General features: G+C 35.7%; 1 protein-coding gene and 1 long non-coding RNA gene across 2 annotated transcripts; one reads left to right on the top strand and one right to left on the bottom strand.

Annotated features, from left to right (window-relative positions):
- Positions 1-714: 714 nt before the first annotated feature.
- On the bottom strand, positions 715-20,986 carry ENO4 (enolase 4). The gene is made up of 14 exons (XM_085319116.1): positions 20,797-20,986; positions 18,488-18,616; positions 17,004-17,194; positions 15,302-15,435; positions 13,663-13,832; positions 13,297-13,428; positions 12,462-12,527; positions 11,704-11,766; positions 9,058-9,225; positions 7,176-7,301; positions 4,717-4,912; positions 3,681-3,748; positions 3,022-3,139; positions 715-947 (listed from the first exon to the last, which is right to left on the bottom strand). Exons 1-14 carry the CDS (start codon positions 20,941-20,943, stop codon positions 772-774), a joined length of 1,884 nt encoding a protein of 627 aa, XP_085175242.1. The 5' UTR covers positions 20,944-20,986; the 3' UTR covers positions 715-771.
- Positions 20,846-24,557, top strand: LOC146587741 (uncharacterized). The gene is made up of 3 exons (XR_014897595.1): positions 20,846-20,880; positions 21,857-21,996; positions 24,043-24,557. It is a non-coding gene; the product is annotated as an uncharacterized LOC146587741 (long non-coding RNA).
- Positions 24,558-24,680: the final 123 nt, after the last annotated feature.

Genomic DNA, 24,680 nt, shown 5'->3' with positions numbered 1-24,680 from the left:
TACAATGAAGTTAAAATCTGACATTTTATTGTATGTATTTTCCTCAGATTATTACTGCTGTATATGTTCAAATTATACAAACCAGAAGTTTTTTTAGAAAGTATTTCTTTTACTTAAACTATTTGTTACCTATGATACAGATTATTTATCTTTTTGCTGTTGCTTATTAAAGACCACTAACAAGTTTCCCAGACCTTGTGAAATTGACTTGTTATTCCTTGCTTCAGACAGAGGCAGGCTTCCTGTTGATGCAAATTACAGCTTTGTGCCCTACATTTGGGGTTTGCACTGATGCACTTCTGTTGATAGCTAGCTAGAACGGGAGCAAAATTTCCCTTGTAGGCTAGATCTAAGAGCAGCATTGAGGGTGTATGTGGGGGGATGGGGCAACATAACAGTCAAGGCCTTTGTTTTTTGTAAATTTTTTTTTTTTTACTGTTTGTCAATAGCTCGTTCATTGTATGGAGAGAGATTTCTACTTTCTCAAAACAAACATTTCGTTTTGGAATYAACACAGGGGTATTTGTTTTTTCAATTTGTAAATACAGCATAGAATTTTGTAGTATTTTCAAACAATAACCACTACTCAATTAACTTGGTTTCAGCTGAAAGTAACAGTCTCCTGGGAAAAGAGAAACTAATATGTGAATGCTTTTTAAAATTTCTAACTGAAGTTCTTCTAAATAAATAGACTAAGCAATAGTCAGTGATTTTAGTAAGGAATTTATAAATTATTTGTTAGCAATTTACCCAAAAGTTAATTTGTACAACCTAAGTCAATGTGCTGTCCTGTGCAAGCTGCGTAGTCAGGCTCTGAACCTGCAGGACTGGCTGAGAGGACGATGGAGGCAATAAATCCTGCTTTGCCGGGGAAGGGAGTACATCAGAAAGTTGTTCTGGCTGTGTTTCTTCAGCAAAATCAATAAATTCAAAGCTTGCTTCAAACCCTGAAAGAGGAGAAAAAAGAAACATGTTCTTATGCATGTTGAAATTGTTTTTTTTTTTTTTGAATTTTCTGATGCACTCAGATAAAAAAAAAAATCCAATGATGCTTACAAGAGTCTAGTCCTTAGAAACAAAAGGGCAGTTTCTGCACTTTGATTGCAGGWTTAGAACATGGGGCACAGCAGCCTGAGCTGGCATATTTATGGCATTCCCTCCTTTTGTAATCATCTCACCTTGCTGTTCACTCCCCTTGGCTCTAGCCATCCTCCCTTTTTTAAAACATTTATCTGCTGCGCTGGTGCTCTTGCAACAGTTCCCATTAGCGGACTATGCCTTGTTTCTTCTCTGCCCCAGCCTCTAACAGCCTTATATAAGCCCAAATTGAGATGCTGTTTTCACAACAAACACTAACTCTCTTCTCACTGCTATTTGTCCCAAATTTGTGATCCTCTGTTCTTCCCTACGCTCACTAGTTTCTTCTGGAATGTAATTGTGCCACATACACAACACTAGCCCTGGTTACTTCTTGGTAAAGGGATGGCCAGTCTGTCATTTAGTTTGCAAGCAGTTCATGTGTGCCTTCTGGGTGAACCTGGGGGTGGAAACGCAGCATCAGCAATGGGGCTACTCTTACGCAAAGACGCTGTGCAATCTAAATTCATAACTGCAACAGCGGGCAAGACAACAGGGAGAGCTGAGGTCAATGTTGTTACAGTGGGCCCAGCTGCATGCCCAGTTCAGTCGATCCTGGTGGGACTCCTGAGAAGTCAACATCACCTCCTGCCTATGAACCATTTACAGAGTCCACCGCCTTTCAGCTCTCCAGGGTATTTTGTATCTTGCAGCCCAGCCAAATGAAGAGTTTGGTATGCAGCACAAACAGCCTATCTCAATATTTCCCTGCTGTTGACTTAGTTTTGAGAGTTTATTCTTGCCAAAGTAGTAACAGCTTTAGGAATTGTGCAATTTCATTTTATGAGCTATAGTGTTAAACATCTGTTGAAACTGAGCTGTTCTATTTAACCTATATCCATTTTAATAGTTTATATTAATATTGCTGAGGTAGTTAAAGCTTATAACTATTTAGAATTATCGGTCTTATTTTTGGAAAGCATAGAACATGTGAAATTATGTTCTTAGTACAAAGGATTTCTGTGTATGTTTCTATCGGTTACAGTGATAATATACGTGCAAGAAGCAGACTTCGATAATTTAGAAAATTATTTAATAAAAAATATTTTGAATAGAAATTTTTCTATAGCGCTTGCATGCCAAGTGTTGCTATCCTATGTATCAAACACAGAAAATGATTATAAACAAGAGGGCAAATGACTTAGTCCACCTTATTTTCTCCTTTTCTTAATTGTAATAAATAAACTCTTTCCTTTCTCTTTCTATTTCCCCCCACTACAGTTCCCCTTGGTCTCTCTGCCTCCCCTCAAAAATGGATGGCATTATTCTCTCTTGACTGATACCTGAGCAAACAAGAAGTAGCTCTAATAAACTGCTAAGTATTTAACAGTAGAAAATGATATAAAAAAAAGAAGATTCAGATCCTGAAATGCAGAAAGATGCATTCATCTTTGGTTCTTCTTAGGTTTTATTTAGTGCTTACCTATGCAATTGTAACTTTCCCAACACATTTTTGTTGAAAATGTAACAAGAGGGTGGTGAACTGGAGGTTTGTCAGCAATGTATATTTAGGAGCTTGAAGGGGTTGGGCTTTCTTGACCTAAAATTATATTTTAGCAGTTATTCAGAGTGTTATATGTATGGGTTTTGTTTTGTTTCTTTTGCACTATGGGTTTCAAGACTCCAACCAATTAATTCTGGAAAAAAGCTTAATGTAGGCTACTCCTCAAGAAGGGGTCTATTTTAACATTCAGTAAACAGATAATCCATTAGGACAACAATATACATTGTGGCAAGTGCTATCCTATTTTTTTTTTCCTCAGCGCTTATTTATAGTCTTTTGATTYCACTTCCCTCCTGTGGTGCAGTTTCAATCATTCTCCCTACAATCTTTGTTCTTGTATTCATTGCAAGCTCAAAACACAGTAAGAAAGAAGCTCATACGTAGCGTTCTATTCTTGGCCAGTTCTTCTTCTATAGCAAGAAGGCGGTTGTATTTGGTCACTCTTTCTCCACGGGAAAGACCTCCCAACTTGACAAACTTGGCACCCAGTCCAACAGCCTGAAGACAAGAAAGTGCATATTTTAAAACTGTAGAGTTTGGGAAGTGAAGTCATTCTTAATTATTTAATGTGGTATCCTACTTGTGACTTAACAATCTCATTATCTTTCTACAGATAAAACACTCCTTTAAATAGAAATAAAACTTGTTAATGAATGAAAGAGTTGTTGCATGTAAATTTTTACTGGCATATGAAATTATATTTGCAGATTTTATTTTAATACAAATTAAATATATATCATCGTTCCAAATTTTTATATCAAATAGCATTACTATTCAGGAATGTTTTAAGTAATTCATATTTTTATGAAATAAAAATATATAAATATAAATGTGCCTCCCTGCTTTGGCACATTTCCTGTATCTTCTCTTTAAACCCAAAGATTAACTCTCTGTGGGAGAAAAAACAACTCTCTAGAAAACGCCTGTTTTGTAAAAGGTTGTTTCTTTCTCACGCAGAAACAGCCTTTCTCCTAAAAAACAGTTCATGATAAAAGCAGTGTTTTCGCAATTCTACAATTGAACAGCTTTCAATACTTACCAGATCCACAAGGCTATCATCAGAAGATTCGCCATCTGGACTTCCTAATATGGTAATATGTCTTTGACCTATATATAATGGGAGTGTATAACCTTCATTAGTATATATTTTTATACATTCAACATAGAAATTGTTTAAACTTTCTTTTTTCCTATTTGGGTTATATAGGGTTAAATATAAGCAGGAATAAAACCAATAAAACCCATCTCATAAAAAAGTAAACTGTATTAGTGTGCTACAATATTAGCATTAACAGTATGCTTTCTTTTCTTTACAGCGCGGATAAGGCTATATCTAACATCTATCCTAATTATTACTCTTTCTGGTAATGTATTCTATGGGCTACAGTGCAGTTCTGTGTATTTCAAATGTGCTCCTTAGCGTAGCAATGATTTTTTATCAATATGATACCAGGTTCCACATCGTGACTGAATGAAATTTTAAATTGTTATTTACTTATTTTGATACAGTGGTTCTGGGCTTTTTGAGGAATAAGGGAGGAACTTAGATATATTAAATTTGTCCATCTATTCCTTGGGTATAAAAATGACTAAAGAAAAATTTGATACAAAGAAAAAATCTCACATATGTACCTGCACAAGTACTGATTACTGTAACCAAAAAGGCTTAATAATATATAGTCAATAATTTATCTAAACTGCAATTTTAAACATTCTGGATTTGTTTGCATGTTTTAATTACTAGCTAGTATTAGCCAAAATTCAGTTTTCTCATTTATATATATATATAAAAACTTCAGTTTTATTTTGTTTAATTCTGGTATCTGTGTATGATGTTTGACTGTAGCATTAAAGGGCACCCACATTCAAAACATCCACAGTCTATTAGTTTGCTATAATTGAAGCCCTGAATTCTGTTTTAAAATCCTAAACAGAGGCTTGATAACCCAATCAGGAATTTTAGTTTCTTCTGAAAGCACTGTCTAAATTAGAAGTAGCTATAATTAAATAAATAAAATCAAAAATTCATTGACCGGTAAGGTTTAAAACTACTCTTTCTTTCCCCCCCTACTCACCATCTAGAAGTCCAGTAAGTTCTATGAGATCTGATACTTTGGTTTGATTAATATATTTGAGAACAATGCCACTGCATTTTGGTAGGTTCATGTCTTGATCTGTTGTAAGTTTGGAAATACTTGTGGCTGCATCTTCAGCAATCAGGTAACATTTGGAACCCAGAGCACAACATATGTTATTCCACTGCTGTCTGTCCTGCATAAACAGTCACGTATATAATCAGAGTTTTAAAAACTAAATCCAATCCTTAATTCAGAAGGTTAAAAAATAAAAAATAAAGTTAATTCGGATTTCATCCTAAAGGTACCCTTCATATGTCTACCTAATAAAAATGCATCACCAGCATTTTGCTTGGCTTTTAATATTTTGCCTGAAAACACGAATTATAATTTAGAATTAAAGCTAATTGCACACAGGTATCATTTTAGATATTTCAAATAAAATTGTCTGTAGGATTCTGTTAATTCCTGAGATTTATTTTTAAAAATGTTTTAATGGAATATAAAATAATTTTCTATTGTTCGATTCAGAGGATTCATTTATGTATCATTTAAAGTGTCAAAATATTTTTTAAAATATGAAATAATGAAACAAGAGGCAGCCACAAACTCAGTAACACATATCAAAACAGCAAGATCAGAGCTGCAAGACTGATCCAAAGGGAACAGCAAATAACAAAGCTCTCTCTACAGAGAAGTTTCATTTATTTAGGATCTTTGTTTCTCGATTTTAGTGCAATATTCATATGCTATTGAGATTTAATGATAACAAGTAATCTGAAATAAGAAATTTACAATGTAATCTGCTTTGAGTATATTGAGAGAATGCAAAGTTCTCATATTAAAAACACATACTTTTTTGTTAATTATTCTGCAGATAATAATTCTTGGTCTATAGAACACACACAATTTTGTGCCCATTCTACTTGCCATCTGTATGAGGATCCATTCCTAGAAGGCTTTTGAGCACATGTTTTAGTGAAAATGTAGTCATTGACACCTGAGTAAATGCTTAAAGTTAGGCACTAGAGTGGTCTGCAGTTTGGCAATGAACTGTCGAATTAGCACCAGAGCTCATTCTCAAGCATCTAATTATCTGTGGCAAAGATGTGGTATGGATAAGTGGGTAGATTAGGGGGAGAGCGGGGATGAGGTGTTTCCTTTAATGGTATTCCATTTCAGGATGTCCTTCATTCTGTTAAAATGCTGCATATTTTTAGTATTGCAAATACATTTCTTAAGAATTCACAAGGAAGTTTATAGCCATGGCAGGAGTGAGGAATAATCCAGTGTTTTGGAATGTGGGTCATTCAGACAGGCAATTGAAAACAGTGAGAGAAAGCCAGGCTAACTACGGAGCAAGAAACAGTCAACGCTGACACTTGAAAAGTGAGCTTTAAGTTCAGGTTAAGAACAAAATGAGATAGATTTTGAAGTTCACACTTTTCAGAATTATTGATTCGGGCAGATTCACAAAGGCATCACCACCTTGATTTCCCCTTCATTCGTGTTCTTCATATTTTGTTCACAATCATGGAAACAAAAAGCATATATTTATTCTAAAGAAAACAATGAGGTTTAATGTACTGTTCTATGGCCAGAATTAGTTTTTAAGTTCCATAACTGTAGAATATTCCTCTATAGTTGTAGCTTCTGCTACAATTAAGGTTTTGCCTTTTTTGTAATACATAAAAACTTAATTATATATATCAATGCGAATATTGAAGATTATGTAATCAGTTTCTTTCATTCATTTATACTTTAATAACATAATTAATAGTATTCTATTTTATTGTTGTAATGCATTGGCCACAGTCAATTAACTCATGAAACTTTGATCACACAGCTAAGTACATGCAGTCTTCCTGCCACTTTAAAAATTCTGTTGAGCAATRCTGCCAGTTATAGGTTTGTTCTGGCTTTGGGTTTAAATCTCAATCATACAGATTTGCATTTATCATCTGTTTTATTTTGAGTGACTCTAAGACATGTACAATGACATCCAAGTCTAGTTTCTTCTAAAAATCTATTACCATTTATATACCAATTTAATTTTATAATTTAAATCTTATCATGTAATTTGAATTATTTCTTTTTTATATAAGATTGGAAAATGTGACTAAAATGACAGTGATTTACAAGTGGAATCAGATAGAAGTGCAATTTCTTGTAATTCTTCAAAATGTTTGTAGTTACTGTCCATGCCAGGATTATTTTCTATCACGAATTATGTCAAAGGTACATGCAAGTTTATTTAGCTTTATTTTTAATTACAGATAAGTACATGAATTATAACATATATTTGTATACTGTTACTGCTCTGCCCCAGGCCCTGAAAACAGATGACAACACTGCATATTTTATATGCTTTTATAAAGGTGAAAAGTTCAGTGATATTCCACTTACGTACTTATTAATTTGGAAGGTCTGCACTGCAGTAAGGTCTCACATAAACTTACCTCTTTTCTGAAGGGATCTACTAATGCAATTATAGAAGGAAATTTGTTAATCAGTTCCACATACATATCAACCATTTCATCAGGACTTTTGAATGCTCCAGTGAGTATTTCATATTTTCCTTTAAGCTAGAAAGTAAAGTAAAAAGCGTAAAAGACAAGAATAGTAATACTTTAACAAAGAGTAACTAATGTAAGTGTACAAATCTTGTGACACTAGTAACTCCTTTAAGGCAGCAGATTGTGTGTCCTTCAGTAAGTACACATTCATTTGTCCACTTTATTTTGTGTCTAAGCGGACAGTACTTTGTTATAGAAATCCCTGCCTAATGTAACAGTTGGTTCCAATCKGCTCATGCCAATCTTTGACTGGTAACATTCCCCAAAAAAGAAAGAAAATCTCTTTCCGCATTTCCTAGGCAACACTGCCAGTCTTCACAGTTTTATCATAAATTTAGCAATATTTGACATTTTTATTAAATCATGCATAAAAAGTTTCGCTTTCACTTCAAAAAAGGTAATTTTTAGTCTCACCTTCATTAAAAAAATACTAATATGTGAAAGGAGGACACCCTCTGCTTAAAAACAAGACACAGCCCTTCTTTGCCCCTTTCCCCTGCCAAAAGACCCTCCTCATTTAAAACTAATCTCATGATTTTGGGAACCATGAACTGCCACATACACAGATTATTACAGGCACACTGTCAAATTGTGACAGAATAGGCATTGCTTTTTTAATCACTTGAACTGTTCAATAATAAAAAGTTACAAAATTGCTGATAACTCTTTGCTTAAGATTTTGCTCATTCTGTTATAGAAGAGAGATTTCACACTGGTTTTACCAAATATCAGATATTAATAACAGATTTGCTACTACAGTAAACCCAAACATACAGAATCTCATGAAATAYGAAATCAAACAGTATAGCTTGGGTTTTTTTTTTTCTTTCTACTTAAAGAGAATCCAAATTGATCTTGGAAAGGGGGGCAATAATTTTTAAGACTTCAGCCTGAAATAAGTAAGTTTTGTCAAATCAAAATCTTGAAAATTTTGAATTAAAAATGAATGTTGATACATAATTAGATGATGTTAGAGGCTACATACTCCTACCATAGTAAAAATACACAGATATATGAGGGTGTTTTGAAGAAAACAACAGGTGCAGTGTAATAAAATGGTGAAATAAGCAACTAGTAGTGTGATAGAATTATAAAATCTCAATTTTGAAACCAAAGTGGATTAGAAGATAATTATTTTATTTTCACCCTGTGGCAGAATGAAAAAAAGACTATCTGCCACTTAATAGATTAAATCAAAATTGTCTTAGAGCATGTGTGAAAGGAAACTGGTTATGTACTGCATGTCTGCCCAATGAGAGTTTGCTACATTTCATACAGATTGATCAGAAAAATCTTAATAAATAAATAAATAGAGAAAATAAGTAAACCTAGCTAGTACAGGCAGGCTTACACCATTTCAGTTACAAAAGTCAAACTGTGAAAATAACAGATTCCTGTGGGCAGACTACAAGCCATAATGGGGTGCTACCTTGGCTTAGTAAGTCTGGTCCTGTACCAGGTGCACCAGGAGACTGGCACTCTGGTACTCCAGCATTCTCAGCACTCCCACTGCATCAGGCCCCATGCGGAATGTCTGCATGGCTTGTCCCCTTGCACTCACTATTCAATACTACTTCTGCTAAATTTCTAGGACAGACTCAAGCATATTTTATAAACACAGACATTCCTTCTGTTTTGCTTGATTACTACCCTGGAAAATGCAGTTGAAGGCTTATAGGTAAGTTTACGATGCAAAAATGAATAATGTTAAAAACTAATTACATTCCTTTTAAAATCAACAAAATAGATATTAAAAATAACTTACATAATCTATCAATTCATGAGCAGCACAATTTATTGCTAAATACATGTCTGTTCCTAGCTCCAGACCTATGTTGCTGCAAGCTGTTTGCACCAGGAGTAGAGGTTGTTCTAGATTATCACATCCTGTTATTAGGCAGCCTAAGTGTGAAACTCTTTTTATGGCTGGTGGCTGAAAGTAAAACAGAAAATTTTGCTTTATTAATATTTTTATGCATACAATAAGTACAATCACTGTCATTTCAGTCTGACTTCAGTCATAAATATACATATCTGTTCTCAGAAATGACATTAGCAACTTAAAGGACAATTCCTTAAGAATGAGAGCTTATCAAGTGCTCTCAGTAGAAGGCTGCTAGTTCTTGGAAACATGGCTAGTTATACAGTTCTTGCACTTGTATGTCCAGTATGGTTTAACAAAAGCATTTTAAAGGCTCTTTTAACAACCACTGAATTGTAACAGATGCTGTGTAAAAGCTTCTGTTGCTGTAGATCCCCCTCCCTTTCCCACAAAAATGTATTCTCCACTTTTAAATTGCTTTTACTCATTTATTCTTGATTATAAGTTTGATATTGCCTCTTTAGAGTGTTCAAGAAAGATGAGAATTTTTTAAGTCTTCTAACGGGAACAAATTCTGTAGAAGGAAAGAATCTCTAGCACAGCTGTATCCCTTCTGAGAGTTGTCTGCCTCCAGAACAGTATTCCTGTGCACTAGTTCCAAGCAGACTTGCAGTGAGCAGATGTCTTGCATCATCTTCTGTTTCCAGTCATTTTGTAGGTGATTAAACACTCAATTTAACTTTTAAACCTGTGAATTTTGGATTATAAACAATAACACTAAGTCACCATAAAATCAGCGGGATATAGTCCTGGGTTTGACTGGAGAAGTTAGTCGGAAGGCATCAGTGTTGAGAAGAATGAGGGAACTAACTACAATGGACAGCGCAGATCTAGCTACACAGAACGCCGGAATGTTCCTTCACATACAAAATTTTAAAAGAAAGTACAGGTCCGATTGCTATGGGAGAGAGCATTTTGTAGCAATCTGAAAGAAGGGAGGGACAATCTATTTGACCTGTATTTTCCAGAGTACTAAACTGCTGCCATAGACAATAAGAAATGCTGCTGTCTGCTTGCACTTACTATAAGATAAAGCTTAAGTCTGCATTTTCACGTGTTTTCTCCCCATGTTGCATGCCTTGTTATATTCTATTAAAAAACACTGTATATCTTTATATACAAAAATATTTGTTTATGTCTGGTCTTGACTGCTATTACCTAAATAAGTGTCTCCCAGTATTAAATGTTTAAACAAGCAAATAAAACACAAGTGATCAAACAAACCAATAAAACAAAAGAAAAATAAGGAAGATATGATTCAATTATCTTAAAATGTGCTTTTTAAAAAATAAAAACATGTAAGCATTTCATATATGATAGGCTTTATATACTGCACAATACCTGCCATAAACTTAATTTATTCAATTAGTTCCAGCCCAAAAGAGTCTGAATCAAATTAAGTTTTCACTGTTGTAAAGAAAATCCCAGGAAACGAGCAAACAGCCCTTCCTTCTAAAGATCTGCTATGCTGAAAAAATTAACTGTGACTTTTACTTGTTTTAATGATTTCTTTCACCGCTGCATTGCTATTTTTCCATTCCATTTTAACATTTTCCATTTCCATATTTTTTTCARAAAAAAACAGAAAAAAAAACCCAGCTTAAACTAACATGGCACTTTTATCAATTTAAAATTCAGTCCCACCAATACTCTCTTTTTTTTTCTCCTATTGAAATAAACAGGAGTATTTCAGAAAATTTAATGCATGGCTTCTTTGGGCTCATGTTAAGGAATTATTTTAAATTGCTACTGCAGTCCATATTGTGATAAGAATACAGAAATTACCCACTAGAAAATACAGAATTAACCACACACAAAAAAAATGGTGGATAATTGACTGATGAAAAGTGTTATGTTATCTAAGCAGCAAAACCRTAAGAAACTTCTGCTCATCTTTTCTTCTGTGTACACAACAGTAACAATTCTTACCTGGTATTACAGTAGTCTCAGAATGGAGAGCAAAATTAGCATGGCATTTCTATCTCACTCTTTTGAAAATTCATCTCTAAACTACAGGTTTTGAAGTGAAAAAGGCAAAGATACATAAAATAATGTTCTATGCGCTACTGTGAGTGCTGCCTTTTAAATAATAGTTCATATCTGCCATTGTCTATTACTTCAGACAGGAAGAATTTAATGCAGCATGATTAAGAGGGAATTGTGCTTCCAGAGTTTGAACACAGAATGACAGGTCTTACAGGTCATAGCTTTACAGTTTACATGATCAAGTGCATGTTCTCTGCTGGTGCTGCAGGCCTGCCAAATGCTCAACTGGATGACTTATCAGAATTTCTGTAGGAATTTTTATTGTTATTGTCCCCTTTCTGTTATTGTCCAATGGGAAAGGAATGTATAGCCAGAAGAATCCACATTATTATATAAAATACGGCCACATGGAGTATTTAAAAATCTTGCCTTGACTTTTCCAAAACGGTAATGTGGATTAATGTTTCATATCTTAAGAATGTTTGGTTCCTTGCTGTTTTTAATAACATGCTGAAGGCTTAAAATGAACATTTCTTTTCTTACCAGAACTTTCTTTCCTGTACTACGTGCACTGCCTTTCTTCCTGTCTGCTAGTTGAGGACTGGGCTATTGGAAGTGAAGGGAGAAAGAAACAATGAACCAGTTCCATGTAAAATCTAAGAATAACACAGAGACTTCAATCAAAAAAAAAAAAAAAAAAAAAAAAAAAAAGAAAGACTGAATTTTGGTATTGTAAATATTTAAGTTAGGAAGCAGTATTTAAGATAAAACAGGAACTATGAACAACTATCTAGTTTTATTTTGTGGTAGTAACTCATTTCAATATATATTTCTATGTGGGCATCATGTGAACCAYCATTCTTTTTCTCAAACATTCCCACCTTGCTGATTAACAGAACATGGGCTCTCAAAAATGGTAATCTAGGGTCTGTACTTGATGTTGCCAACAATGCCACTTTGCAAAAAGCATATACACAAATTGAGCTTGATATACTACTGCAGTAACGGACTTAGCAGGACTGGAACCGTATACTGTATATTCACTATGATACCATTCTTACTGTACTTTTTTTTGGTATAAATAATGAAATACAAAATCTTCTCATGCTTAGAAAAATGTTTTATTTTGTCTTCATTAATTTAATAGCAAATGGCTAATATTTTATTCATTTATTAGAGGAACACATCTTCTATACTGCACCGTAAGACTAAACTTGGTAACATGCTATATCTTTCACATTCAAGCTCACATAGCGAGCAGCCATAGAAAGGACAAATGAAGACACACATTTTTGTCTTACCGCTTTGCATGTAGGCTCCAAGAGCCTCATCATTTCTCTCTGAATATCCAGAACCCTTTCTATACTCTGCAAATTAAATAATAATAATCTTCAAAACAAACAAACAAACAAAAATTATTCCAGAAATGTAAATTGGAAGGGGGAGGATGCTTCTTCTAAATGCAGACTCTAACATAAAGTCTTTTTTATTTCCCAAATATAATTCCTTAACACAACCCTCCAGCCACAAAATACAGTCGAATGTCCAATTATAAAGGGTTAGTAGCAGTAGAATGAACAGGAACATTTGGTTATGCTGCTAGATAGGAAGATAAGAAAAATGGTCTATTTTCCCCCCAAAAGAACACTTCCCACATCTAACAGCTAGGCAATGTCCTAATTTGCCTAATATCTGAGAAGTAGGAAGATGGTAATCACCATCCCCAATTGTGGCTCTATGACTTCCACATGGAAATTCTCACAAAACAATGTATTTACCTCTACAATATATTCAGGAAACAGATAGATAAAAAATGCTGTCTTTAATTTAAACATAGGGGAATGCAAGAACACTCCGATTAAGTGATCTATTTAATTAAGCAATCCACTGGCCGTCTTCATTAGTTTGATTTTTTGCTGTATACTAATGCATACATTTTTAACTTGAAATCTTCATGTATCTTCATTTAAAATGTCATCTATTTACCTCTATAATATTCCATGCCTCATAATTCAGCACTAATATTTGTTATGCAAGTAAACAGAAATGAAAAATAACATTTCTAGGGATTGTGTTGAAAAGATTGATATACTTACATATATAAATACATTTATAAAAATTAAAATGAAGCAGTACCTGTTTGAGTGATAACTGAACTGGTGGTATAAGCATAACTTCCTTCATTAGTTTCAGTTTTCCAGGTGAAAACTTCCCACAGTTCAAAAGACTAACCATTGGCAGTGGCACAGTCATTTCCTTAGGTGTATCCTGTAATTGAGAGTACTATGTGAAAATAAAAATGTTAAAAATTTTAACAATTTCTTTTATATTTTCATTGCAAAACACAGCCAGTTCAAAGCCTGCTAAAGTCAACAGACTTAAGGATATATTTTATGAGGCATATTTAACATTAGTTTCTATTAAGGACTGTTGATTACAAAATTCTAGAGTAATTGTGATAATTGAGGAAAATAAATAGAACGATAAAATAGTCACATGTACCTGATTATGTTTCAGCAGTGCAATATGCAAATATAACGGGATACGGCTAATAGTGGCACCAGTCTTTGCTACAGCAAGTGATGTTCCCCCAATGGCTAAGCTGCCACAGAACTCTGATTCAACGGGTTCTGCAGGTGAGATTGTTCTCTCCATACCTGACACTTTCTTCCCTACAAAATGGAGAGCAGTAGCTAAATAATAGTTTCTTGATTTAAAATGTGCATTTATGTATCACAGTTGTAGAAGTAAAAAACAGTATTGCCATTGCTGAATGAAGTCTGCATTTAGAAGAAGCATCCTCCCCCTTCTGATTTATATTTCTGGAATAATACTGAATGTATTACAAAAAAGAATTTATTTTTAAAACTATCTTGTCATTTTTTTATATATGAAATTACCTTACATGTAGGCAAAGTATCTTTTCTCACTCTGATTTTAAATGTGTTTCAAATCATTCCTTTTAGAGATCTTTCAGCCACTGGTATCTATATTATTTTATTTATCTGTATTTAGATGCAATATTGCCATTTCATCCTTCAGGTTCCTTTCACAACAATGTTTTCAGTATTCTCTATTGCACTCCTGCACAAACAACTTGGAACATTACATTGTAAGTTGACTGGGAATACACATACTTGATTTCTTCTTGTAATAGCACGAAAAAAATGTAGCCCTATTAGGGTCAAATTTTTAAACAGGTTTAAGAACATAGTTTTTTTTAAAAAAAAAAAACTCTATACACATAGTGATGTTAAATTTTTCAAAAAAAATATTTTGAGATACAGTAGAATGAGTTTTGTAAAAGTGTTTCAAACCCAGCAGCTCTCACTGTCATGCTTATTAACTATAGTTCTTACATAAATATGTATAGAGAGTACCTATAAGAAGTTAAAATAAGTGGTATGATTCTCAAAAAATCATATACATCGGGGTTTTTTAAAAATCAATTTGACCAACTACTTTAATTCCTAACAGGAGCTTCATACAAACTTTCATTTGCTGTAGAGGTTTTCAACGATAAAAATATATATATTCACTATATATAGTGAATATATTATATATATTTTATATATTATATATATAAAAACGTGGGGGTTTTTGAGGATCATGCATACAGGTAGCATATGATGCTTTTTTCCTCTGCCTTTTTGGCTATATATACTTATTTCTCTGATATCATACCACAGTTGTATTGTTTGCCTACTTCTTTTTCACTCTGTACTCTCTTCCCCATCTCAGGCCCTTCCTTCTTTTCTACTTTCACTTTTCACCTTCATTTCCTCCTCTTCTCACTTGGTTAGTGAGAAGCTTCCCGTTTTCACTTCCATTCTTCATTTTCATCCTCCTCTACTCTCGCTCCTCATCCTGAAAAGTAATAAACTCCTGCCTAAGCCAACTGTTTAACAAAAGGCAGAAACTCTGTTCAACTGCGCATGTGAATCATGAGAAACTTTGTAATTTCCCATCTCAGTTCTGTAGTAGAAACTGCTGTGATCAGAAAGATGATTTAGGACAAAAAAACAAACACTATGAGGAAGTGATACCATTCTTTAGTGCCCATGGGATCCTTCAGAAATTATACTAGCATCTTTATCAATATTTACATTAAAGAAAATATTGTAAAAAAATCAACTAAAACCTATTGTTGCTGCTTTTTTCCCCTCAGATAGCGCAGTTGCTGATGGAATACATGAAGGAAGGGAAAGAGTGGCTTCTTCTTCATCTTTCTTCTGAATTTCTTTTTTTTCTTCTGCTTTTTTGGTAAAATATTCACTGAGGGAAAAGGCATAATGATTAGTGGCTCAAAATAGTTTTAGGTATATGAAAAGCATACATAGGATACCAACTAAAGAACATGCGAGGAGGTGGATTAGGGGCATCTATCTGAGCTTCTGCCATGTACACATTCTGGGAACCTGGAGGAGTCAATAAATCACTTTGTCTTATTTTAGCCATCTGTAACACTGAGCAAAAACAAAGTACCACAAGCAAGTATTATAAACCTTAATACATACTTTTCAAATCACACAGAGCTGAATGTGAGCTCCATGMGTACACATGAGTAGCAAAGGATACTATCATAACTTTATGGTATACAAGAACTTGGCCTAGGTTGCTAATAAAATAGCTTAGTTGTACACTATTTACCTAAGAGGCTGCAATCTCAAGAGATGGCTGAATGCCAACCACCCACGGAAACTATACACATAGGTCTGAACCATCCAATTCAGACAAAAAAGTATACAAGATTATGCAAGTAATGTATAAAAATCTTCTTGAGACTTCAGCTGAAGAATTTCTTTCACATTGTGTCCTATTCCTTGAGCAATGTTTCCCCAAAGACAATTCACCCCGACTGCAATTTTGGCCTGTCTGCCATAGCCTGTGTTAAGTGTGGCAACTGCTCCATTCAGGGAGGTAGCTGATAGAAACCCTTCAAATGATGCAGAAAGATAGGCCACACCACAGCCTCCAGGATGAAGAGAGACATAATGCTGCCAGGTAGTTCCTCCAATGCTGTAGTAAAAATACACTCGGATATGCTTGTGACAATTTTACCTTAGCGATTTTTTTTTCCTTACAAACAACAGATATATTTCTTTGTAATTGAAAAATATATCTTTTTTTCTACTGTGGAATTCTCCTCAGAACAAATGTTTATATGAAAAAATATGAGTGTTTATTAGAGAATTATGTTTCCAAGGAAGTGCACAACACCAGCTAAAAGAGATAAATATCTCAAGTAAGTATCCTTTTGGAGTGGCCTACACAGAAGGATGACACTACCAGAACCTGAAAACTATACACATGTATGTATCTGTGTATGTGTATACACGTGTGTGTGTACACACATACACAGATATATAGATACATTTTGTGTGGATTTAGCTTGATGTAGAAGATGCATGCACAAAGGTCTTTCATATCACTTGTTCTCTCCAGTGAACAGAAAAGTGGAGTAGCTGTTTGAAAAAGGCCCCCATTGATTTAAACTGGTACTGAATGAGTTTCTTAATCAGGGGCTTCTGGCTCATGAACATGTGTCTACGCAATTTTTCCTAGAGACCTCTATTTTCTATCTCATAAAGATCTAACTTCCATGAGTTTTGTAAAAAGTGGCATGATTTTCGTATTATCTAATTAAAGCAGTAGGAAATAGGATAGTGCAATGTATCTGAGATGGACATCACATCCTAAAATTATATAAAAAATTACATTAGAAATCATATGGAATATTGAGTATATTTTTCATTTTCAATATAAACATGTAGTGTATATTTCAAATGCAATCATTTGTTTTGTAGTAGCATAAAGCAATAGAAAAAATACACAAGACTTACCCAAGTATCTTATCAACTACACACTGGTCAGTGGGCTTCAAGTCTCTTAGCATTGTGTTCAGTGACTCATTCACCCATTCCACAGCAGTGTTAACAGAGTCATTTCTTTCTTTCTCATCAGCCTYAGTTGCTCCAGATAAAGTATTTTCAAGTATATGAGAATGAGAAGAGATTATAGTGGAACAAATCCTCTGCAAAATAGTGTAAGAAGGCTTAAAATACTCTTTCATTTCTAACTTGAAAAGAATGAGAAATACATGTCCTTACCTATTCCACAAGTACCTATCCCCAAATAAAGTTTGCTCCACTTAATTATCTTTTTTATCTAGCATCTCTCTCTCTCTCTCTCTTTTTTTAATACTTCTGTGAACACAGACTTCAGCCAACTTTCTCAAACTAAATGATAACAATTTAGGCATAAATCTCCTGACAGATCTGTTGGAGATCAAACAGATCTGTTGGAGAACAAAACTTCATTTTGTTCTCAGAACAGAATGGAGTTAATTTTAAGGACTATACTGTCATTACGACATCTTTTATTGCAGCTGTTGGCAGCCTGTTGTACCATGCTTTACCACCATTTATATTTAGTGCCATCATTCATATTCACACTTTCTCTTAATTACTGAAGTAATTTAAGCATGTATTTCTGTATGGATGAACAATACTAGTAATAGTAATTTTAGTAATTACTATTACTAAATATATTAATATAGTAATATTACTATTACTATAATTAGTAATATTAACTTTATATACTATGAACACCTTTGAAAGTATATTTAATTTCTTTAATTTGTCTCCTTTTTAGTATCAAAAACGCAGTGATTCATAGTTTAATCGAGGGAAAACGTAAATAACTACTCCGCAGTATTAAGAGCTGCAAATAAAATAATCTTGGATATTTCAGGTTAGCAGAGAGGAAATGCAGCACCAGTTTTGCATTGCAGGTACTTACATAGTATGTTTGACTTAACTATCGCTCACATCAACCTACTTGCTCAATACTGTTAAAAGTTCCTTCAGCTCTACTATTTTGACACTATACTATATTTTTCTTAAACAATGCTGTAGCATTGTCCTTAAATATAAGGACTTGAGAATAAAAAGAAAGAAAAATGTACAGGCAAATGAACTTACAGGGTTAGGTACAGGGTGCAAGAAAAAGCACCAGGACTTACTGTAAGACGAACAAAAGTTTAACATGCAAAGATGCACTGTCATTTGTGGCTCACAAAACACAGAGAGGTATTGTTTATCATGGAGAACTAAGTTTGTTTAGTTGATGTCATCACCTAACTTTTCATGGTATTTTTTTTTTCTAAAATGTTAAGGACCTTTTACTCGACCAACTGCTAAGCCACGTGGAGGCGTATCTTTTAACTAAAAATAGAAACTAAAATGTTCATTAGGATGGGAGTAGCAGTAACTCTCCTTGATAGTCTCTTATTAAGATAAGTAAGACAGAAAGATGTAGCTCATACCTTCTCATAATTTTTAATTATACAGTATATTTCCACTTCTAACGTTGGTCGACCAACTCCATCAAGGACTTTTCTTCCAACTAATTTGCATATTACTGGAGCTTTTGAAAATTTAGAAAAGTAGTTAGCCTTAAATAAGAGAGAGATAACTTCATTAGAAGCCAATTTCTGTGTAAACAGGTTTTTATTCCATTAAATAAATTAAATTTAAATAAATTCACTACTGAGTAAATCCATTTACAAGTCCCAGTATTCAACATACTTCCGTTACATCTCCCTTTTATTTCTCTAACATCTCCTTAGGAACCATTCTAGATGGGAAAGATCCACCTCAAATCAAAAGCTGCACAGCCACCACAGGCTATACAATTATGTGTTTTATTTGGCAAAGTTAGTGATGGTGATCAAAACCTCCTTAACCCTCCTAGAAAATATGATCTCTCTAAAGTTTAGATTTACACTGAAATCAAAAAGAATTATGTATTTTGAGAATGTATTTCTTGCCTGTAGAAAGTACTTCATGTCAGGTATCTAACAATATTTCAAGTTTCTTGATCAAATTAGTATGCAGAGTGGCTCATGTGTCTCAACCAGGCCCTGATTAGGTGGCTAAATGTTAATGATCTAAATAGCTAGAAGACTTAATCTGCAAGGAAGGGAAATCCRTTAGTTCCTCTATCACAGTGGAAAGGATTTATCACTCCTTTTGTAGTCTCCTCCCTCACATGGTGTGCTTGATGTAAGGTTATTTATCATGGCAATCAAACTTGTCTAACTGGAAGAAGTGGTTTTTGGTTGGACAGAATTGAGCTAACAAGGCCGGCATAGGTTTAAGTTGCTGCAAGTGTGCTGCACCTAAGAAAAGGATACAAGGCAACCGACCCAGCCAACAGGCAGCACTCCACCATAAATCTGAAATTTTAGGTTAGCAGGCTTTGAGCCTTATGAAAAAGATGGAAATCTTATATTCTGGCAAGCAGAGTTCTCTTACTTCTTTTTCTGTTGTGGTATTTCATATGCCTGAGGAACTGGTATTATCTCACTATGAAAATATGTTTTTGGCTCTGTCATTACCTATTGGACACCGATGTTACTTTCTATATTAAGATTAAACTGACGCTTAACCTCACTTGATGTTAACTGCATACTTCTTTTTTTATTTCATTCTTTAGTCTGGTATCAAAGATAGTCGCCAAAGCATGATTTATCAGATGGAGAAACCACAAAATAGATATAGCTATGTAGAGGAAGAAAACATGTAACCATTAAATACTGTAAATCAGTTTTAAATATTCTACAAATGTCTGAACTGCAGTATATTGTTTCACTGGGGGTAGGGAGTAGCAAAGTAAGAGCAGGTGTTACTAGTTCTAGTCCCACTGGCAATCACAAAACATTCGGGAGACACAAAATGGTATAGAAACTACGGCCAACTGGGTAGTGTTTTATTTCCACAGACACTTTCACATCAAAGAACACAGTATAAATTATTTTAGAGTTGCACACTATTTGTATTACTGGTAATTCCAGCATCATCACTAATAGATGGGTTACTAGTGCTGCTATCACAACATGTTGTCAAACAGGTATYAGTAAAACTGGTTTGATTCTTCTCCCTTCACTGAAGCCTGTTTTTCAAAAACAGCAGCAGTTTGAACATTGCCCAGTCTTTTATTGTGACCGAGTCATCTCTGTGTTGAGCAGATCAGGGCTGCCTACCTACAGCACCCCAAGACAAAATACTTTCCAGTTTTGTAAATATAACCTGCATAGAACAAAAAGCTCTGCTGCTTTTTGGACATATTTGGACCAGCGTCAAAGTGCCATTGGTCCCAGGAGATAAGAAACATTAAACCATCATAAAGTATGCTTTAGTCAATGTAAAATTACTTTGTTAAGTCTGACTGCAGTCAAGGAGCTGTCGAGCTCCTCTCATTGAACTTTAGTGAACCTTTAGTGCGCACAGGGGCCGTACACGCAGGAACGCACCCGCGGAGGGCGCGCCCGGGCGCTCCCCGCAGAGCCTCGACGGCCGGCGGCTAGCAACGGCCACCCGCCGCCAGGGCGCGCAGGGCAGCTCGGGGCGGCAGCCCCTCTAGCTAAGCTGGCACCAGCGCTAACCACACCTTCCCCAAACACCGAGGCAGGGCCAGAAGAGCCGCCTGAGCGACGAGGAGAGCCCTCACGCCGCCCCGCCGGCCCTTCACCCGACGCGCCGCAGGCCGCCACGAGCGACGCGCCTGGCGCCTGCGCACTGGCCGCCCGCCGCGCCCGGAGGGCGCCTGCGCACTGCCCCTCCCCGGCGGTACCAAGTCCCCGTAGAGGTCTGCGGGGCGCAGGAGGAAGAGGGAGTTGAGAGCTTCTTCCAGCCGCTGGKGGACTTGACGGCTTCGGTAGTACTCGGCCGCCTCCCGCCCCAGCTTCTGGAGCTGCCGCCTCCGGCTCTCGGGCTCCATCGCGGGGCTGGGCCGGCTGCTAGGAGACGGCGGCCGCGCCGCGCTCTCGCGAGACCCGCTCGCCCGGCCGGACCCTCCCTGGCGGCGGCCGTTACCCGCCAGCGGCGCGGCCCCGACCCGCCCCGCGCTCTCGCGAGACCCGCTCGCCCGGCCGGACCCTCCCTGGCGGCGGCCGTTACCCGCCAGCGGCGCGGCCCTGGCCCGCCGCGCGCAGGGGCGCGTCCGGCGGGAAGCTCCGCGGCGCGGCCTGGGCCCCTGCGGCGGGCAGCGGCGTTCGGGGTGGCTTGGGGGCTGCGCGGTGAATAGTGCTTTGTTCGGGCTGAAACGGTAACGAATATCCTGCGATTGCCCTTGCCSTAAGTGGGATCGTTACTGGGCTAAGCCTGGTTAGAGAAATCAGGGTTTTCGGTGGYTTTTTGTTTGTTTTATACACGCAGCCTCTGCGCTTTCCCCCGAGGCTGGCTTTGATCTTCAAAGTCAGAATGCCTAAAGCAGATAGTCTTTAGTTTTAAAAATCTCCGAACAGCATAATTGTGTAAGATTATCATCCTGAGAGAGAGACAGATTATGGTTTGCAAAGTGTCTGGTGAGGATAAAGCTACAAAATGCCCCAGTAACTCTACTTCTGCATTTAAAAGGCCTTTGCTTTCAATGAAAAGAAACGTTTCACAACTCAAATGATCGTTTTTAGTCTGCAATTTCCTACAAAAACTTTCACTTTGTTACACTGTTCACTGGTAATTTTGTTGAAGTAACTGAAAATGGAGATACTTAAAAAGCTGTTAGCTGCACACTTCCTCGGCTCTAAAATCAATATGTGTAGACCTTTACTCATATGTTTACTTCTCTAGGTTGGGTGATAATGAAGAAAAATCCCTGCTGAATCGTTTTCTCCTCCTTTCACATCTTTCAGAAATAGTGTGGTACCTCTCTGGAGAGTTAAACCCTCTTCTTACAGTTGTCTCTGAAGAAGTTTCTGAACTGACACTACCCATGCCTTAAAAAAAAGAGTAAATTGAGGAAGATTTTCCTGGTTCAGAGCAGTTTAATAAGGTGGGCTACTGCTTCTTTGGATATTTTACTTTTTGGGGGGAGTGTTGCAGAGTCAATGAGATTTGAAAAAAAAATTAAGAGTTCTCAAGTTTGTATCGTAGGCATACGTTTGGCCTAGAACATGGAAATTTAATAAAATTCTATAACAGTATACTTCTCAAGGAGATAATTCTAATATGGTTCTCTGAGAGCATCAGTTTAGTAGGTTATACACACTGATAACTTTCAGTTGCTTTTACCTCTGTTTTCAACCCTTTGCCCTGTGGATAGGTTGTAAACAAAATGCGTTGTGGAGAAACAGGTTCATTTGTCTTACGAGTATTGATCAACAGTTTGGGGAAGGAAGTTTGTCAGCTTCCCCAAGATCTCCCTATATCCCTGTCTCCCTAGATAATTATAGAAAAACAGTGAGTTGAAAGAGTTTAATACTTAGTTTGATAACTTCGATTTTTTTTTTAAGAACCCCTTTGAAATGCTAGTATGAACTGTAGGAATTCCCTTTGAATGCTTAACTATTCTTAGCTTGTGATCTAATGACTGTTATGTGAATTACCTATATGGCTATGTAATTTCCATTAACAGTAATAGTAATTGTAAGCATGCAGAAAGAGGATGACTTATCCTGTGATCCTACCTATTATTAAGTAGTTAACTGATTAAGGTTAGGGTACTGCAAGCCATTTCATAGTATCTGTGAACTCTCTGTAACCCCATTATCTTCATTAGGCTTGTGTAGGTGTAATTAATTGGAATCTAGTTAACAGTTGTGTTGAATGAAAAGAATTTAGTTCTATTTCTCTTAGTTTTATTGGCCCCATAGTGCTAACAAGCTAAAGTGTAATTAAAAACTCACTAATCAAAACATATGTAACAGGTTCCAAGGAATCAGTGAGGAAAAAGTATGTGATTGGTGTGAGTCTGTCCTTTAAGAAAGGAGCAAGTACAAATGGTGCCCTACAGTAGTTGTTTTTTGCTTTTAAACTGTGAAGATGACTCAGAGTTATATAAACTTAATGAGTTAATTTAAAAGGTACAGAAACCCAAATACCRTAAGCCTGCCATCAGCATTTACTCCAGTAACAAGATTTTGATATCTTCCCAGCGGACTGTCTACAAAAGTATTTTAAATCATATAGTACTTTGGATGAGTAGAGAAATCATTTTTATTTTTTCGTTCTAGAGCATCTCTACATAATTTTGTCACTTTTTGCCTTCGCTATAAATCTTATGTCAGGTAATACAATATTATAAAGGAGGAATACCTGATCATAATTTTTGTGCAAATTCATTCCTTCTCCTCCCAAGTTTCTATCTATATGAGTATCTATATGTGGTGCTAATCATCCTAATATTGGGGCACTCTAAAACTAAATGTCATGTCACATGCTTAAGCAGTGCATAAAGGATTTGCTTTTTACCATTCTAAAATGTTGCTATAAATTTGCCCCTTAATTAAGATCATGGTCTCACTGCCATCTGTGTTCTTGTAGGATTTCACAGATGAGCATTGTGTGCTTATTCTACTGACAGGGTCTTCTTTGAAATCAAGTCTGAGAACATAAAARCTACATAATGTTTCCAATAAAGTCAGGATTACCTCTTTAACTTGGTAGTACAAATACTCATATGCAAAAACATTACTACTTTTGAGTCATKTGAGCTTGTTAAATAAGAAGGGCTATTAAGAATTAAAAAACCACTAGAAAATATTGCTAGGCGTTAAAAGAAAAATCTTAATAGCCTGTTGTCTGTGAAGAACAAACTTCAGTAACAAAGTTAAATGCAACTTAGTGTACAAGACTAAACAAAAACTTTGGTAATATGGCACAGCCAAGCATAAAATTCAGATTAGGCTTTGAGTCTGAATGAAAACTTTCCAAGAACTTGGAGACTTAGAAAGTGATGGTAATAATTTTTTTCCCGCTCTAGTGTTACTATTTTAATTTCCATGGTATTCATATAAGAAWTCATTTGCCTTGAGTAATCATTCTCTGCTCCAACAGTTACTTCAAGTTGAGTGKTTTTTTAGTACTAATTTCTTTACAGGTTTGAGGATTCTTCCTGTGGGTCTGCTCAGCTTCTGCTGCATGAGGATGAGCCTAGATTTTTCCAGAGGCAGCAGAACTAAAATGTAAGAGCTGATAGACTTAAATTAATCATTCTCATTCTAAAGGTTATTTGGAATGAACAATACTTAAAATCTAGTTTTGAGCTGATTTTTGAGTTTATAGAAGATTATCTTCAAAATTCTTTAATGTATATGAGTTTTCTATCTTTTTTAATGTAGCACATAGCATAAACTGAACCTATTATACCATTATTCATCAATAACCTATCAGGCATGATACATGTGCACATGTTTTGAAGTAACTGTTAAGAACATTAAGGCTTTATTGAAGGCTGCCTATTGTAGGGTTCATTGCCATGATGGATTATAGTGACTTTTGTCAGTATTTTACTCTGAAATGTTAATGCACTTGTATATACCGAGTGTGAACGTTGAATGGCGTTATGTAATCAGTGTCAAATATTTTCCAAGATAAGAAAATAAAAATGTATGTTCATGAGTCAGTTAACTGTGTATGAGGCATTGGTATAATTTCAAAGATGATATGGCAAGGTGGCCATAATGCATTTYAAATTTTTACAAACCAACAATCAAATTAAGTGGTGATCAGGGTAGT

Source organism: Rhea americana, unplaced genomic scaffold (genome assembly GCF_003343005.1).
Source record: "Rhea americana isolate MKP2758 unplaced genomic scaffold, rheAme1 scaffold_57, whole genome shotgun sequence".
NCBI classification, from domain to species: Eukaryota; Metazoa; Chordata; class Aves; order Rheiformes; family Rheidae; genus Rhea; species Rhea americana.
The sequence above is the reverse complement of the archived record's forward strand: the minus strand, read 5'-3'. Positions and strand labels throughout refer to the sequence as shown.